Here is a 19,805-nt window from a genome sequence, read left to right on the forward strand (position 1 = left end):
TGTATCGGATGATTACAATTCGGACAGGGATATTTAAGTGGGCAGGATCCTTTAGCCCTTGCCAGTAGTCAATGTTCCTTGTGAAGTGTTGGATCACTTTCTGGCTTCTCCTGCTCGCTGCCAATTTCAGCAAAGATAAGTGTTTGGTTTTTGTTTCTGTGGCACACTGCCGGTGTGCTTGTTTCAGTTTTATTCCTGCTCTGATTGTAGGATTCACTGGAATTGCAGATTTACGCTCCTACATCTTTCAGTAAGATGTAGGAAGTTTTTGTATATTCTGCTGTGGATGTTTTGAAGGGTTTTTATTCTGACCGCACAGAACTCTGTCCTATCCAGCTAGAGTGGCCTCCTGTGCTAATCCTGTTTTTCTGCCTGTGTATGTTTTTTCCTCATCGACTCATCGCCAATATTTGTGGGGGGCTGTCTATCCTTTGGGGATTTTTTGAGGCAAGATAGTATTCCCATTTCCATCTTTAGGGGTATTTAGTTCTCCGGCTGTGACGAGGTGTCTAGGTGTGTTAGGTACACTCCACGGCTACTTCTAGTTGCGGTGTTAAGTTCAGGATTGCGGTCAGTACAGTGGCCAATAATAACACTGCGCCTACTATTCACCTGTTCACATTAGCCAGTCTTTTTCTCATTGTATATTAGCTCTCTGACAGAGCACTCCGCCCTTCAACATGGGGTGGTTTTTTAATTGCAACAGGGTCCTACCTAGCCATAAAATCAGATTTTAAGAGGTATTCACATTTACCCAGGAATTCAGACTTCAGTATTAGTATCAGAGCGGTATTCACACTAGACATGTTAGGACCCAGCAGATTTGAGACCACCTTGTCGTTGGTTGCTGGGCATGCATGAATTGGCTGAATTATGTGCTAAGCGTCTCATTTTTTCCTAGTATCCAGAAGCGGTATTGCTATTCATATTTCATGTATTCCATATTGATATGCTTTAGCACTAGAGTGCAAATTTCTGTTTATTGCTTATCTGAATAGCTATAGCGCTTACCGAATAGCTGCATCGGTAACCTCCCGATAATCAGCTGTTCAGCGTCGCAGCTGCTTGGATGCGTCTGTGTGACAGAACACATGCATGAAGAGTCCAACAAACAGGCTATCCACGCATGTGTTATGACTCACACAGCTGCGACACATTCAGCTGCGGCGCTGAACAGCTGATTATTGGGAGCGATAATGGTTACCAATGCAGCCATTCGGTAAGCGCTATAGCTATTCGGATAAGCACTTATCCGAAGCTATTCGATCAACCTTAGTTAAGAGGTATGTACCTCCTAGTTAATTAAAAGCCTCTTGTACTCAAACAAGACTGGTATGTGCCAGTCTTGATGACTCAGTCCCATACAGTTTATAAAAAAGAATAGTCTGCCCTTTGAAAAAAAAAACCATTACACTAGTACCAAACCTAAAGGCTTAATTAGAATTGTGAAATTCTGAGCTGCAAGGTACAGAATGGAACACGAAAGGTCTCCCACCACATTAGACTAACATCAACGAAAACCACTGAAAGATGCAAATACACTTGAATTTAGGAAAAAGTGTGCTGCCATCTCCCGGACAGCTCTGCTCTGCAATCCTTTGGAGGGCCAAATGCAGCCCGCTGTTTGCATGTTGTGCCGGTCTTGTTTAATGTATATGGGGGAGCCACCAGCTCTCCCTCAACAGATGATGACGAGGCAGATAAGGATCCAGCATTTCAATTTCCGACTATCTTTTTGTTCTGTCGCCAGAGGAGTACGGCAGCAGCTCCGTCACAGCTCCGTCACGTAGAGAACAAAGGAATGTTCGGTAGACAGAGCCCTTCTTTGCATGGAGCGGTCAGGAGAGCTAGCTGCCTGCCGAACCATTGGCCAAACGATCATTCATGGTGTAAGGGGCCCCTAAGCTGGGATCTGCAAAAGCTACTGTAGAAGCAGAATTAGAAACACTCTAGCTGCACACATTGCATACTATGGATACATATGCGATGCGGGCATTATTTTGTTATTGTGTGAAAATATGCATGGATTTTCTGATTTCCTAGCATGAAATTGTTTTATCGAGCCCAGGATAGGGTGGCACTAGTATAGTGCTCTTCACTGAACATTCTCGGAGAAGCATATGTTATATCACCAAAATAAAATTCTGAAATATCCCCTCTATTTACTTGTTTCTACATTTAATCCTGACACAGAGAATTTTAACAAAATACTAAATCCTGTTAGAATTTGCAAGTGTCATGTAAAAAGAAGCCAAGAAGGAGAAATTATATAAGTAATTTCTGTTTATTTGTCAGTATCAAATTACACATTGTATTACAGAGACTGTGCCAACATCACATACTAATAAAAAGGGAACGGGGAGGAAAAGAGAGAAAAGCTTTTGTCAAAGTTAATAAACTGTGCGTTTTTATCCAAACACTGCAATAGAGAATAGCCCCCGCTTAAAGATGGCGTTACATCTATCGACCATGCTGGGATTTAAAATACATTTTGGCATACCATGTTTAATAAATCAAGACAATCCTGCTTGAATAATTCTGTACCTGATGCTGACAGTATTTGCACCATATTTAAATAAAGAGAACATGACAAAAATCATCCGTAGCTTACATTGAGGACACCGATGATAGAAAGTAATTGGATTAGAAAATTGGTCTAAGCTCTGCATCGTTCATCATGTCTTCATGTGTTCACAGACCGGGCCATTCAGCACCAGAATGAAATCCATGCACGTTGGGAGATGGTGGCAGAAGATGCCAATTCTGCACTGAATATATGGGAACTGTAAATGCCATTCACCGGTGTTATTGAGCCTATGGGGATTTTCTGAAACAGCATTTAGCAATGCAGAACTGGGATGATGTTACAGAAAAATCTGGCTTCGTGTTATCTGTTTAAGCTTTTTTACTACCAAAAGACATTTATGACCACAGGATATGCCACAGTTCTGGTAGTTGGGCATAATCATACAGCAGGAAAACTGGGGTCCCATGATCCCACTTTTGCAAATCAAGGTGCTGCCTCAAATGCGAGTGGTGCAAAACCAGCTCTCCTTTCAGGTGGGAGTCCCAGAGGGGGCACCTCCAACTTACATTTACAGCATGTGCAAAGGATAAACTAAACATCTCATCTGAAACATCCTTTGAAATCATCACGTTCAATTTATGTTCGTGAATTTTTTTTTACTTTTCCCTCCCCAAATACTGGACAAGAGGCAATGGTGCAGAGGTAGAGCGGTATGGGGGAGAGAACATAGTACAATTTACTAGAAGTTACAGACAAAAAAACAAATACAAGTTTCCTTTATCGGTCGGTGAAAAGGAGATTGTGGAAGTAGGGTCTTCAGGGCATGTGGCTCATTATTTTTCTCCCTTTATTTATTTGAAATCTGGTTTTTCTGGGAAAGTACAACCAGCCCGTCTGATGACTACATTAGCAGAATAATGGCCGGCTCTAATGCACTCCTCTGTGGGTTTGTCAGACACCAACTGAGAGAGGAAACCTGTAAAGAAAACATAAGTTGTCCTTTAGTATTGAAGCTCATGGGTCTACAATAGTCTGAGTTTACATTACAAAGACAAAAAAAACCATGGAAAAAATGGAGGTGTGTTAGCAGTAGCAAAGTGCTTTAATATATATATGAAAAAAATACTAAAAGGATATCGTGAAAGACACAAGAAATGCAGCTTGCCTCAAAAACAGTTATTAACTTTCTGCACGTTAGTAGCGTTGTGATCTTGCCTGGCGCAGTCACTTTAATTTCTTCCCGGCAGTGTGGTTATCTTTACTACACCCCACCCCCCCACACAGCGTTCCGATTTCATTCATGGGGGCAGCGTGGTTTTAGTCACCGCTCTGTATATGTAGACCAGCGGCTATAACAGCGCCCCCTGCACTGATAGTCGGCCTTAATGCGGAGCCAGTGTCAGTAGCGTGCGGTTACAGCCGCCACTTTCGATATACAGAGCAGGGACGAAAAGTGCCGTGACTGAACACTGCCGGGGAAAATAAAGCTAATTTCCTCCCTTGGATATAAGTCTAAGTGACGGCGCCAGGCAGTTTCACAACGCTATTAACTTGCAGATTAACACCATATCTGCAGGTTAATGGAGTTTTTTCAGGTGACAGGTTCCCTTTAAAAAAATCCAAATCAAAAAATGACCAATTACACAATTATCTCAATAAAAATAATCAGATAAAATAATAACTACAAACAATCTGATAGAATGGTAGAATGCTCTTAATTGTAATACAGAAAATTGATTGGTTTCTTCAGTAATTGTTCTTTCCCTGCTTTCATTTTTTGGCACAAGTAACAGATGCATTCCTGTTCATGGGAGGTATTGTGCTGAAGAAAAGGTTTTATGTCGCATGTACAACCAATAAGATCATTTTTCAATTTTACACTGGGCAATAATTAGTGGTCACCCCATCTAAAAGGTTATTAAGTCCAAATGTTACTGCAGAATTCGCATTATACATTAACCCCTTCACCCCACAGACCATTTTCGTTTTTGCTTTTTGCTCCCCTTCTTCCCAGAGCCATAACTTTTTGATTTTTCCGGCAATATGACCATGTGAGGGCTTGTTTTTTGCAGGATGAGTTGTACTTTGGAACAACACCATTGGTTTCACCATATCGTGTACTGGAAAACGGGAAAAAATTCCAAGTGCGGTGAAATTGCAAGAAATGTGCAATTCCACATTTTTTATTTATTTTTTTACCATGTTCATTAAATGCTAAAACTGACCTGCCATTATAATTCTCCAGGTCATTACAAGTTCGTAGATAAAAAAAAAACCAATCTATAATGTTTGGTATCTAAAGTGGTGAAGAAAATTCCAAATTTAGTAAAAAAAAAAAAAAAAAAAGTTGCACCATTTTCCGAGACCCGTAGAGTCTCCATTTTTCGGGATCTGGGGCTGGGTGAGGGCTTGTCGAGCTGACGTTTTTATTGATACGATTTTGGTGTAGATATGATCTTTGACTGCCAGTTATTGCATTTTAATGTTTTTATTTTTTTTGCTACGCAGTTTTCCTAAAAAAAAAACAAAACAATAAAACTATCTTGGTCTCATCTGTCCAGAAAACGCTTTCCTAGAAAGATTTTGGCTTACTCAAGTGGCAAACTGCAATCTAGCTTTTTTATGCCTCAGTGTCTCTGTGACCCCTCCTGGGTCTCCTGCCATAGCATTTAATTTAGTTCACATCCTCCGTGGACAAAGGAACATTAAGATCTTTGGAGATGGTAACCTTGAGATTGTTGATATTGATCAACAATTTTGGTTCTCAAGTCCTCAGATAGTGGTCTTCTCTTTCTATTCTCCATGTTTAGTGTGGCACACACAAACACACGATGCAAAGATTGAGTCAACTACAAAGTTGTTTATGCAAAATTTTGGAAAGGCCCATTCTTGGGGTTGTGTCCAACTTACTGTACCTTTTTACTCTGTTTTTTTTTGTGTGTTGTTCCAATACACACAAAGGAAGTAAACGTGTATTGCAAAATGTGTAATTTTCTGGGAGAAATACTGCATTTTGAACTGAGGAAAGGTCGACCTGAAAATGATTTGCTTTCTCCTGCTTTGTGGGCATCCATTTTCAAAGTGCTAGGCAGCTGCTTCGAAGAACCCATGGCTGCTTTTTCTTGGCACAATATTAGAGGCTAGGATTTTATAAAGCTGGGAAATTTGCATCACCTGGCCATTCCTAACGATGATCGTGAACAAACAATAACTAAAAGGCTAATTAAGATCCGAAACCTTGGTCAAAGTTAGACCGGGGTGCCCAAATTTTACATGCCACTGTAGCTGAACTACAATGGGTGCAGAGAAGAGCAACCAAGGTTATTAATAGAATGGGTAGACTGCAATACCAAGACAGGTTATTAAATGGGGGTTTATTCATTTGGAAAAAGACAAAGGATCAGGGGTGATCTTATTACACTATACAAATATATGAGGGGATTGTACAGAGATCTTTTTAATGAGATTTTTACACCTAGGCCTGCAGCAGGACAAGCAGCATTCTCTACGTCTAGATGAAATAAGGTGGAATTATGATCACAGACGCAGATTCTTTACCGTAAGAACAGTCAGACTATGGCACTCTCTGCCACGTGATGTTGTAATTGGTGATTCACTACCTACTAAAATTCAAGAAAGTATTGGATGCCTTTGTTGATAAGTATAATAATATAGGCTATGGGTAGTAGATACTGTGATGGGCATTGGTCCAGGGAAGTAGTCTGATTGCTGTATGGAGTCAGGATGGAATTTTCCCCTAATATGGCGCTATTAATGTCTAACCCATTGGGTGTTTGCCTTCCTCTAGATCAACATATTAGACTATAGTTGGAACTCTATGGACTTAAGGCTACCTTCAACATTAAAAACAATGAAACTATTTATCACATACCATGGTATAAAGAAAAAAACATTAACATTTCATATAACCCATTTTGTGTTCAGAACGAGTGGAGAGCACTTGAAGTGTACCCATCACCAACCTGGAGCTGTGCTTTTTATGTAGTAAGCAGTGGGGAGCCCCATACTGGCAATTTGTTTGAATATGATATAGCAACAAAACAACTTAGAAGTTGTCCCCTGAAAGGGCCGAATTTTCTAGCAAAGCTGGATTGAAGTTTAGAATCCTTCAAGCCTCCGTGGCTGTTCCTGCAGTGGAAGTGACATCTTGCTCTTTTCACTAGAGCAGAGCTGTAGTGTACTTTACTTGGCTCTTACAGACCAGTAACATCATTAGAGCAGTTACCATTCAGTAAAGCTTAATAAAGTATGTGGCAGCACTGGGCTAGTGGAAAGAGCGAGGTCCCCATAGATCTGGCTCTTTCACTATGAGAGAAGCCGCAGAGGGTTGTGATCCCATAACCTGGATGTTTATGCATTACTTTGCAAGAAGTTCAGACCCTTTTGGGAGAAATTAGGGAATATTCTGAGCAGTTTTATTACGTTATTATATATAGACAAATAATCCACTGTTTATTAAATAAAAAGGGCTGCTGCAGATGTGTGACAGTCCTCTTTTTTCTGAAGAGACAATTTGCATATTAAATTTCCCAGAGGAGCATTGCACGGTGAATAAGCCTCCTTACCTTGACAAGCCAGAGCTGGTGTCACTCTCCACAAGGAGAAACGTTACCCCTTAGACCCCAGCCAGAGCCTCTCACCTAGACAAATCAGTTCTCATGCTTCGCACTGACGAGGGCCAACAGCCCCAAACACAGTGTCTGCGAATTGAGATACTGATTTGGCTTTTATCCTAAAGGTACTGTCACACTAGACGATATCGCTAGCGATCCGTGACGTTGCAGCGTCCTCGCTAGCGATATCGTCCAGTGTGACAGGCAGCAGCGATCAGGCCCCTGCTGGGAGATCGCTGGTCGGGGAAGAAAGTCCAGAACTTTATTTCGTCGCTGGACTCCCCGTAGACATCGCTGAATCGGCGTGTGTGACACCGATTCAGCGATGTCTTCACTGGTAACCAGGGTAAACATCGGGTAACTAAGCGCAGGGCCGCGCTTAGTAACCCGCTGTTTACCCTGGTTACCAGCGTAAAAAAACAAACACTACATACTTACATTCAGCTGTCTGTCCCTTGCCGTCTGGTTCCTGCACTGACTGCTGGCCGTAAAGTGAAAGCAGAGCACAGCCACAGCGGTGAGTCACCGCTGTGTGACTCACCGCTGTGCTTTCACTTTCACTTTACGGCCAGCAGTCAGTGCAGGAACCAGACGGCAAGGGACAGACAGCTGAATGTAAGTATGTAGTGTTTGTTTTTTTACGCTGGTAACCAGGGTAAACATCGGGTTACTAAGCGTGGCCCTGCGCTTAGTTACCCGATGTTTACCCTGGTTACCGGGGACCTCGGGATCGTTGGTCGCTGGAGAGCGGTCTGTGTGACAGCTCTCCAGCGACCAAACAGCGACGCTGCAGCGATCCGGATCGTTGTCGGTATCGCTGCAGCGTCGCTAAGTGTGACGGTACCTTAAGTCATATTGCACGACTCGTTAAAGGGTTGATTGTGACTTGTAGGATCGCTACTTCCAACAGGTGGCGCTATAGTTCAAGTCCTCTTTTTCTCTGAAGAGGCAATTTGCATATAGGTACTCTTTAAAGTCTTTTTTCACGTCAGGTCTCATTCAGATGTCCATTTTATGTGAACAAGTGCTAGCTATAATTTTCAAGGATAGCACTCATGCCTATAATAATCTATGAAGCCATTCACATGTCTGATTTTTTTCCTATGACTGAGTGGTGCACGGAAAATATTGGAGACACATCTGATTTTGACCTGAGAGTCAAATAAAAATCGGCAATGCAAGTCAATGGGTCCGTTAAAAAAAAAAAAAAAAAAAAAAAAAAACAGCTTCTTTCGGATTACATCTAAGTGTGGTCCGAATTTCACGGACTGTCACAATGGAAATGGAGGAGAAAAGTAGATTTTTTAAAATTTTACATACGAGAAAATCGGAGGACGCTCAAATTACACTCTAATAAAACTCTGATCGGAATAATTGATCCAATTTTATCATACGTGAAAAATTCGGACGTCTGAATGAGGCCTTGATGTGCACAAAATCCTCTCTTAACATTTTGTAGTACTGGTAAGGATCATATGTGCTGTGAAGCCCCACCATTTACAAAGTGCCTTCTGTGCTATTAAAGCTGCATTCACACATCCATGTGTCACGGCCTGGTCGCAGGTCTCCCAACCAAAACACAGCGGCCTTGTAGTCATATATAAGGCCGTCAAGGTCTGGTTGGAGATCCGAGGTCAGTCTGCACATCACGGTATCGATACACATGGATGTGTATATCCGGCCTTAGAGCACACATTGTCATTTGGGACCAATCAGTATTGCTCATATACACAAGCAGAGTCTGTACCGCACCCTGACATATTCTAGTACAGCATCATGCCATGACATGCGGAAAATAGATATTCTACCATAGAAGCAAAGTCAGCATGTAAGGCTTTTTTGTTACAGATCCTTTAAAAACAGAATTTAAAAAATGAATCTAAAATTAGAATAAAATCACAAAAGAAAAGTAACTTACCTCCAACAAAAGCATCCCCTGCTCCATTGGTGTCCACAATTTTACTCTGGTCAATTTCTAACACAGGGAATGACACAACTTCATCAGCTGGAGAGAAAACAAATTGTCATTATATCACCATAATTAATGTGGATCATACCCACATGGCATGTCAATGAAAGCAATTTATCAAGTAGAAAGGTTTATCCAGGACTTTGCCATGTGTTTATTGGAAATTCAGGATGTATCAGACCTATGAAAACCACTCAGCAGAAAGAACCACAACTTTAAGGCTACATTCACACAGCTGTGTGACACATCCTAGTGCTCTCCGCATTTTTTTAAAATGGCATGTTAGATATAAATAAAGTGCCAATGCATGTGCAAATGTGGAGCCTATGCACAAGGATATAGGACAAAGGCGAGCTATAGGTAAAATCAAACGCATAATATAGAGGAAGCAGATGCGAAACGCGCGTCGGGGTTACGGAGGCTCAGCGTGCCACGAGGCTAGGACTGCGGCGAACACAGAGAGGTAATATGTATGAGACCATACCATGATCTCTTGACTTTGTTTGTGTGACATATGTGGGCCGTGCGGGAGGTGCTATAGGGGATTGTGTGGGGATTTTCCTGTCAGGTTTGTATACCTTCCTTACACCGGACCTGGGGATGTGTCGGGTGATACATGCAGGTGATATGGGTTATCCCTGGTGATCGGGCCAGTGGTTTTATATGGATACAAGGTCTATCCACGCTGTATCTGTATTGGGCAATTGCTCCTGAAGTGGGGAAGTAATTTTAGCTCCCCCTCACGATTTTTCCTGGCCGGTTGCGGTAAGGGGACAGGAGTATACAGTGTGCTTCGGCACTTTTAGACGGTCCCTAATATATACAGTCTGTACCGCCATTGTAAATCTATTAGAGCTATGTGGCCATCCCAATTGTGGGGTAGCATATGCCATACGCATAATATCACAAGATGTATGTGTTCTGCCGACTTTTGAGCTGATCTCTGTTTTATTTCACCAATCTTGATTGTGAGGCATTTTTTAATATGTTTGTGGTTTTTGTGTTAATGAAGTTATTGGTTTTAAATTTAAACGCTTCTTGATTAGGTGAAGTCTAATAACTTCACTATCAGTATGTATTTAGTATCTCTGGAGTGTTGCCCATCTTGGAGTTAGGGGAAATGGGCTGGTGCATTGTGCTTACTGCTCCTAATAGCCAGATTCCTACTCCACACTGATGAGGGGCAAAAACCCCGAAACAGCTGTCTGTGGATGGATACCATGCTTGGCATAGGTGGCTTTCCTTCATAGGATGCTGCCTTTCCCGTGGTTGTTCCTTCCCGGGGAAAGGCCTGGCTATTCACTGCTTGCGTCGAGAAACACGTGATGGTGTCTTCGCAGCTTCTTTACATGCATCTGCATATTTCACATAAGGGATGGGGGCAGTGTTCTGGAATCACTGCGTTGAGAAACACGTGATGGTGTCTCCGCGGTGTTGGATGTTTTGGTCTCCCCGAGGCCAATCATCTGTGCCTTTATAGCCTTTTTACTAGGCACTGCTCCTAATAGCCAGATTCCTACTCCACACTGATGAGGGGCAAAAACCCCGAAACAGCTGTCTGTGGATGGATACCATGCTTGGCATAGGTGGCTTTCCTTCATAGGATGCTGCCCTTCCCGTGGTTGTTCCTTCCCGGGGAAAGGCCTGGCTATTCACTGCTTGCGTCGAGAAACACGTGATGGTGTCTTCGCAGCTTCTTTACATGCATCTGCATATTTCACATAAGGGATGGGGGCAGTGTTCTGGAATCACTGCGTTGAGAAACACGTGATGGTGTCTCCGCGGTGTTGGATGTTTTGGTCTCCCCGAGGCCAATCATCTGTGCCTTTATAGCCTTTTTACTAGGCACTGCTCCTAATATCCAGATTCCTACTCCACACTGATGAGGGGCAAAAACCCCAAAACAGCTGTCTGTGGATGGATACCATGCTTGGCATAGGTGGCTTTCCTTCATAGGATGCTGCCCTTCCCGTGGTTGTTCCTTCCCGGGGAAAGGCCTGGCTATTCACTGCTTGCGTCGAGAAACACGTGATGGTGTCTCCGCAGCTTCTTTACATGCATCTGCATATTTCCCATAAGGGATGGGGGCAGTGTTCTGGAATCACTGCGTTGAGAAACACATGATGGTGTCTCCGCGGTGTTGGATGTTTTGGTCTCCCCGAGGCCAATCATCTGTGCCTTTATAACAAGATATTGCCATTATAGCCTGTAATGCACTGACACTTTAGTAGTCTTTCTCTTGTGGTGTAGCCTCTCGTCTCTGGCACACCTCATTAACCCTTCATGCCCCTTATTTACTACGGGACTATTGACTTACATGTCTTTATGAGCTATACCAACACATACATGTAGGTATATGGACCCTTTTGTAGTGTTGTATTGACTATTATGAACTCTGAGCCTGCTGGTGTATATATTCTTATTATTTATTGGACATGATTCGTTTTATGTATATGTACCTGGTTATTTAACCTTTATATGGATTGCTCTAGGGTTACTCTGCCTTGTTCCCATTTTTTCCTTGCATAGTGTATATTCTTTATTATTTTGTTTTAATTGTTATCAATAAAATATTTAATATTTTATATTTGGTTGGTACTTCCTTTTCCTTTGGATATATAACAATTATAGAACAAGTAATAGCACCACTCCAGCGGTCCAGTAATTTATATTTATTGGGAGGCAGAGATTATCGTTATTGGGGGAACAGTGCTGCTTATCACTTTATATTGGTGCATGGCTAATAGCACATTAATAGTGGGGCATATATCTGTAGCGTGGGGTGCAGTGCGGGGGAAGACATGTATGTATACAAAGTATGTGACCTTGTTATTTTTAGGGCTGCGACGATCTCCGTGACAAGACGAGTCGTGGCTGGGAGATGTTGATATGAAGGTCTAACCAGATGGAGAACAAACAGCATAAAACCACTCTAATCAGATGAGACATCAGTGGTAAGTGCCTGGATGGAGATATTATTCTGTATCTGCACTGTGTGATTTGGAGTGAAAATCCCTTAAGCCACATTCTCACATTCATGTGATATGTCTGTGTGCTCCCAGATTTATTTATTTTTTTAATCGGACAGCACACAGACTCGTAGAGTTTTATAGATCCATATACAAATCTGTGAAAATCATGGATCGATATAGAACATGCTCAATATGGCTGTAAAAGCAAGCAGCCTACCAACACTGCATACGGATACAGGGATGTAGCATAGTCCCTTAGTATACTCAGTTATTGTATATAGCGCCGTCCTTAGATACAGTTCATTACATAGTTTCCTCTTATTACGTATAACACCGTCGTTTATTACGTACCATCCTCTCTAGTTATATATGGGGCAGTCCCTTATAAAGCATCCTCTGCTGTTATGTACAGTACTGTCCCTTACATAACGTATTCTCATTATATTTATTATTCACAGCGCTCTCTTCCTTACATAGTCCCCTCTCTTATTACAATATAAAATGACTGCTGATGGAGTAGACGGTGACCTGATGATTAGTCACCTCCATCAGCCGTCATTGCATTATATATCTAACAAGAAAGGACGGCATGTAATAAAGACAGGGCCCTATAAAACCTGATAAATAAGGGATGGGGCTGCACATAAAAGAGGGAACTGTGTAATAAGGGACGGCAATATACATGATAAAGGAGACAGTGATTATGAAAGATTAGGACTATGTATATGATTAAGACTATGTAAAGGTGTGTGATATATATATCGCCATAAAAGGAGGGGGCCAGACATTTCTTTCACAGGGACCCCAAGCTGTATCAGCCCCTGGTGAGTTTATATTATTAGCACTGCTCCGATACAGAAATAAAACAACCCTGGATTGGTGCATTCTAAACAAACAAATACGTTGTCTATTACCACCTGCTCTTGTTTGGGGTAATCGGCCAATGCTATGCTTCCCTTGAATAGAAACTAATGTTACTAGCTGAAGCTAACAGCTGATATGTTGGAAGGCCCAATGTCAGACTCCACTGATCTGATATGAATAATAGCTGCCAAGAAAACCCTTTTCCTTGGGAATTCTCTGCCCCAACATGTCCAATTATCCACCACCTTCAAGACGAAACTTGAAAACCCATCTTTTCAAGAGTTACTTCCTGAATGACCCCGTTTGCGGCTCGCCCCTACCAGAACAGCCACAATCCCCCACCTGCTGTCTCCTTCTCTATCACCCTGTAGAATGTAAACCCGCAAGTGCAGGGTCCTCTTCCCTCTGTGCCACTCTGCCATTGTTAATTTGTTCACTGTAATCTACTTGTATTTTGTATGTATACCCTTATCATGTACAGCACCATGGAATCAATGGCGCTCTAAAAATAAATAAGAAGACTATACACTTACATTATGTATCTCAGAGACATTTTGTAATACATCGATATAAAAAAACCAACATAATGAGCTTGGATAATAAATTAGTTGTAATACCACACTTGCCGGACAAACCCAAGTAGTTGTGAATGCTTGTTTTGTAACATTACCTATGTTATATTGGTTAGCCAAAAGGTCTCTAGAGGAGGAGGTCCGGCACCATATGTTGCCTTATTAGCCTGTTAATCCAAAACATTGAAAAAAAAACAAACATCCAAAACAACTGGGATCCTGGGTGCTGCACTGGTGTATCTGCCAGCTATAGCAACAACAACATAAGGAGGAAAAGGTGGCACTCGCCATCCTTTAAAAACTCCTTCATTGAACGAAAAATGAAAACTTGGTTGCAGGAGAAATGGAATACGTAATGGATGATGACCGTTTCAAGCCTCAACAGGTCCTTGAATTTCAAGAACCCATTGAGACTCGGACTTGTTAAATGGCTGTTGTACATTACGTGGTCGATTTCTCCAGCAATATGCTTTTAATTTTTCATGCAATAAAAGGAGTTTTTAAGGGACGGTGAGTGCCACCTTTTCCTTATGTTTATGTCATTTAAATAGGTCTCATAGCTAAAAGATTATTATTTTTTTTTCTCTTATTGAGATCAGTCAATCTTTTTTCTAACTGGCTTGAAAGGTACCAAATCATTTTTTTGGGACTATAACTAAACGGAAATATGTAAATGACAAAAACTGTAAAGCATTAGTAAGACCAAAACCTCAAAACCCGGTAATGCCAACAAGTCCTTGGGTCAAATCGAAAGCGATAAGCAGGAAGGGAAGACTGGAATGTTAGATACCCAACAATAAGCAGAGCTGCGTAGCAGTCAGACAATCAGCTTTGCCACCATTTATTAGAAGATTAAATATTTCTGACTGATTCTTTTGGATTTTAATCAGCTCAATGTAATAAAGAATACAGCTGCTAAGAAATGTATAACTTTCGCATATGAATATCTGTGTACTCTGCAACTTTACTGTAATGTTATCTGTCTAGGTTCTCCCTGACCCAAGAGGGCCTCAAAATCTAGCATTTGGAGACTCTCACATAGATCAGCTTTCATAAGTTAGAAGAATGTGTGCAGATTTCTGGATAACAGCTGTTCATTACAGCTTGTGGTTAGTATAAGCTGGATACAGGAAATGCATTATAGACATGTAAAATGAGTCAGTAATTTTAACCCTTTTTCACCAAACTGCAATATTTTCCCTCAAATGTTTTTATTAAACTACTAGATGGTGGCCCGATTCTAACGCATCGGGTATTCTAGAATATGTATTTATGTATGTATATAGCAGCCACATAGTATATAGCACAAGCCACGTAGTATAAAGGAGCCATGTAGTATATAGCAGACAAATACTACGTGGTCTGTGCTATATACTATGTGGCTGCTATATACATACATATTGTAGAATACCCGATGCGTTAATACAGGCCACGCAATATATAACAGTGGCCACGCAGTATATAACACAGCCACGTACTATATAACACAGCCCACGCAGTATATAGCAGCCACGCAGTATATAACACAGGCGGCGTAGTATATAACACAAGCCACACAGTATATAACACTGGCCACGTAATATATAGCACAGCCCACGCAGTATATAGCAGCCACGTAGTTTATAATACTGCCCACGCAGTATATAGCAGCCACGTAGTATATAACACTGCCCACGCAGTATATAACAGTGGCCACATAATATATAGCACAGCCCACGCAGTACATAACACAGCCCATATCTATATATATAATTGACTAAGGGGTACTTCCGTCTTTCTGTCCTCAACTTCCGTAACGGAAATTCTGCGTCGCTGATTGGTCTCGGCAGCTGCCCGTCATGTCTGCCGCGACCAATCAGCGACGGGCACAGTCCGATTAGCCCGCTCCATACTCCCCACAGTCAGTGTCCCCGGCGCTCTGCTCCATACTCCCCGCAGTCAGTGTCCCTGCCGCCCGCTCCATACTCCCTGCAGTCAGTGTACCCAGCACTCCGCACTCCCCGCAGTCAGTGTCCCCGGCGCTCCGCTCCATACTGCCCGCAGTCAGTGTCCCCGGCGCTCCACTCCATACTACGCAGCATCAATAGTAAAAAGATGTAATGTTAAAAATAATAATAAAAAAACCCTGCTATACTCACCTTCCGTCGTCAGACGATGCGCTCGCGCCGGCCGCCATCTTCCGTTCCCAGAGATGCATTGCGAACTTACCCAGAAGACTTAGCGATCTCGCCAGACCGCTAAGTCATCTGGGTAATTTCGCAATGCATCTTGGGAACGGAAGATGGCAGCCGCATCACACAGCTTCGCTGGATCCCAGGGGTGAGTATAGAACTATTTTTTATTTTAATTATTTATTTATTTTTTAACAGGGATATAGTCCACACACTGCTAAATACTGCGTGGGCAGTGTTATATACCTACGTAACTGGCCAATATACTATGTGGCTGGGCAATATACTACGTGGCTGGGCAATATACTACGTCGCTGGGCAATATACTACGTGACTGGGCAATATACTACGTGGCTCTGTGCTGAATACGTCGCTGGGCAATATACTAGGTGACTGGGCAATATACTACGTGTCTGGGCAATATACTACGTGACTGGGCAATATACTACGTAGCTGGGCAATATACTACGTGACTGGGCAATATACTACGTGACTGGGCAATATACTACGTGACTGGGCAATATACTACGTGACTGGGCAATATACTACGTGACTGGGCAATATACTACGTGGTTGGGCAATATACTATGTGGTTGGGCAATATACTACGTGGACATGCATATTCTAGAATACCCGATGCGTTAGAATCGGGCACCAATCTAGTAGTATATAACGCTGCCTATGTAGTATATAGCAGCCACGCGGTATCTAACACAGCCCACGTAGTATACAGCAGTGTGGGCACCATATCCCTGTTAAAAAAAATAATTAAAATAAAAAATTGTTATATACTCACCCCTTGGGATCCAGCGAAGCTCAGGTGATACGCGCGCGGCTGCCGCCATCTTCCAATCCCAGGATGCATTGTGAAATTGCCCAGATGACTTAGCGGTCTCGCGGTCTGTGGTCGGCACTCATAGCAATGCAGTAAATCTACTACATAGGAGCAATCTAAGCATCGCTCCTATGTAGCAGAGCCGATCAGGCTATGCCAGCTTCTAGCCTCCCATGGGGGCTATTGAAGCATGGCAAAAGTAAAAATAAAAAAATAAAGTAACATAGTAACATAGTTAGTAAGGCCGAAAAAAAGACATTTGTCCATCCAGTTCAGCCTATATTCCATCATAATAAATCCCCAGATCTACGTCCTTCTACAGAACCTAATTGTATGATACAATATTGTTCTGCTCCAGGAAGACATCCAGGCCTCTCTTGAACCCCTCGACTGAGTTCGCCATCACCACCTCCTCAGGCAAGCAATTCCAGATTCTCACTGCCCTAACAGTAAAGAATCCTCTTCTATGTTGGTGGAAAAACCTTCTCTCCTCCAGACGCAAAGAATGCCCCCTTGTGCCCGTCACCTTCCTTGGTATAAACAGATCCTCAGCGAGATATTTGTATTGTCCCCTTATATACTTATACATGGTTATTAGATCGCCCCTCAGTCGTCTTTTTTCTAGACTAAATAATCCTAATTTCGCTAATCTATCTGGGTATTGTAGTTCTCCCATCCCCTTTATTAATTTTGTTGCCCTCCTTTGTACTCTCTCTAGTTCCATTATATCCTTCCTGAGCACCGGTGCCCAAAACTGGACACAGTACTCCATGTGCGGTCTAACTAGGGATTTGTACAGAGGCAGTATAATGCTCTCATCATGTGTATCCAGACCTCTTTTAATGCACCCCATGATCCTGTTTGCCTTGGCAGCTGCTGCCTGGCACTGGCTGCTCCAGGTAAGTTTATCATTAACTAGGATCCCCAAGTCCTTCTCCCTGTCAGATTTACCCAGTGGTTTCCCATTCAGTGTGTAATGGTGACATTGATTCCTTCTTCCCATGTGTATAACCTTACATTTATCATTGTTAAACCTCATCTGCCACCTTTCAGCCCAAGTTTCCAACTTATCCAGATCCATCTGTAGCAGAATACTATCTTCTCTTGTATTAACTGCTTTACATAGTTTTGTATCATCTGCAAATATCGATATTTTACTGTGTAAACCTTCTACCAGATCATTAATGAATATGTTGAAGAGAACAGGTCCCAATACTGACCCCTGCGGTACCCCACTGGTCACAGCGACCCAGTTAGAGACTATACCATTTATAACCACCCTCTGCTTTCTATCACTAAGCCAGTTACTAACCCATTTACACACAATTTCCCCCAGACCAAGCATTCTCATTTTGTGTACCAACCTCTTGTGCGGCACCATAGTCTAAGTCTAAATCACCCCCCCTTTCGCCCCATTCAAAATAAAACAATAAAAAACACAAACCTACATAATATCTAGTATTGCCACGTTCAAAATAGCCCGATCTATCAATAAAAAATATGGATTAACCTGATCGCTAAACGGTGTAGCGAGAAAAAAATTGGAAACGCCAGAATTACCTTTTTTATTTGTCGCCGCGACACTGCATTAAAATCCAATATAATGGGCAATCAAAAGACGAATCTGCACCAAAATGGTATCATTAAAAACGTCAGCTCGCCACGCAAAAAATAAGCCCTCACCTGACCCCAGATCATGAAAAATGGAGACGCTATGGGTATAGGAAAATTGCGCAATTTTATTTTTTTTTAGCAAAGTTTGGAATTTTTTTTTACCATTTAGATAAAAAATAACCTAGACATGTTCGGTGTCTATGAACTCGTAATGACCTAGAGAATCATAATGGCAGGTCAGTTGTAGCATTTAGTGAACCTAGCAAAAAAGCCAGACAAAAAAACCAGTGTGATATTGCACTATTTTTGCAATTTCACCGCACTTGGAATTTTTTTCCTTTTTCTAGTACACAACATGCTAAAACCTATGATGTCGTTCAAAAGTACAACTTGTCCCGCAAAAAATAAGCCCTTATATGGCTACACTGACAGAAAAATAAAAAAGTTATGGCTCTGGGAAGAAGGGGAGCGAGAAACGAAAACTCAAAACTGATAGAAGCTGGGTTTTTTAAGGGGTTAAAGGATTTTCTTAGTATTGCGCTGGTGAGAACCTGTGGCAGTTTCTGATACCTTAATAATTCAATCACCTGTGCAATACTAAGGACGTGTTGGGGCAGCGAGGACTGGAGTTTGGGAAATACTGCTCTAGAGAATCCATAGCATTTCAGAAACTGTGGGGCCTTTTGACTGTCGTGCAATAATATATTTGGAGGTGCATCACCCCATGAGTTTTATGAGGAGTGGCAGTGTGTTGTGTAGACTGTGTTGTAGTGTGATTTATGCTCACTTTACATCCTATAAAAGAGGTCAAGTGCAAGATGGAGTGAGGAGATAAATTATCATTTATAGTCATACCTCACGTCATGTGCCAAGTAGAAATGAGCGGAGAGAGAGATTTTCCAGCTCCAACGTTCGAGTCTCCATTGATTTTTATGAGATTTGGGTTAAGGTTCAAGTTCGGCCACAGTTCTTCTACCTTAACTGAACTTTGGACTAAAGTTTATTAGAACCCGCTCATCCTAGTGCTGAGAAGTGTGTACAAGACAATGTCCAAAATTGATGTGGTTATTTTTTCAGAGGATATTTCTGGCAGAATAAAAAAAAGGGTATACTATGAGGCCAGAGGCTTGTGGTCGATTTGAACATGCCTGCACCTACCTTTTAAATGTTGGTCCTTCCTTTGTTCATAGAATAGAAAATGACGATAATACATCTGAACTAATTCATTTTTAATTATAATGCGAAAACACCCTTTTTAATAGTTTAGGACATGATTAAACCTCCTATTAGATGATCCTATATGAAGAAACATCACCAAACGGTGGCTTTTCTCCTTTGTGATGCTTTGCCAGGCCTTTACTGGAGCGGACATTAGTTGTTTGTTTATAGGTTTTTCTAATTAAATATCTTGTCTTAAGCATATGAAATGCATGATCAATGGGTTTGACATCTGGTGATTGACTCTTGCAAAAGTGGAATATTCTGGCATTACATTGCAGAATATTCCACTTCTTTGCCTTAATAGACTCATGGGTTTCTTTTGCAGTATACTTTGGGTCATTATTCATCTTAGCTATGAATTGCCGTCCAATCAAGCTTAGTGCATTTAATTGAATCTGAACGTACACTTTAGCCCTGTACACTTCA

At 41.8% G+C, this 19,805-nt stretch overlaps 1 protein-coding gene across 4 annotated transcripts in view; it reads right to left on the reverse strand.

The window, feature by feature from the left end:
- Positions 1-2,265: 2,265 nt before the first annotated feature.
- ADK (adenosine kinase) overlaps positions 2,266-19,805 on the reverse strand; it is a 390,840-nt gene continuing 373,300 nt past the window's right edge. For all 4 annotated transcript variants that reach the window (XM_069753001.1, XM_069753002.1, XM_069753004.1 and 1 more), the window contains 2 exons: positions 9,080-9,166; positions 2,266-3,503 (listed from right to left, as the gene is read on the reverse strand). In XM_069753001.1, coding sequence (XP_069609102.1) covers positions 3,379-3,503; positions 9,080-9,166 — 212 coding nt within the window. In that variant the 3' untranslated portion in view covers positions 2,266-3,378. The remainder of the gene's footprint in view (positions 3,504-9,079; positions 9,167-19,805) is intronic.

This window comes from Ranitomeya imitator, chromosome 2, assembly GCF_032444005.1.
Source record: "Ranitomeya imitator isolate aRanImi1 chromosome 2, aRanImi1.pri, whole genome shotgun sequence".
Classification (NCBI taxonomy): domain Eukaryota; kingdom Metazoa; phylum Chordata; class Amphibia; order Anura; family Dendrobatidae; genus Ranitomeya; species Ranitomeya imitator.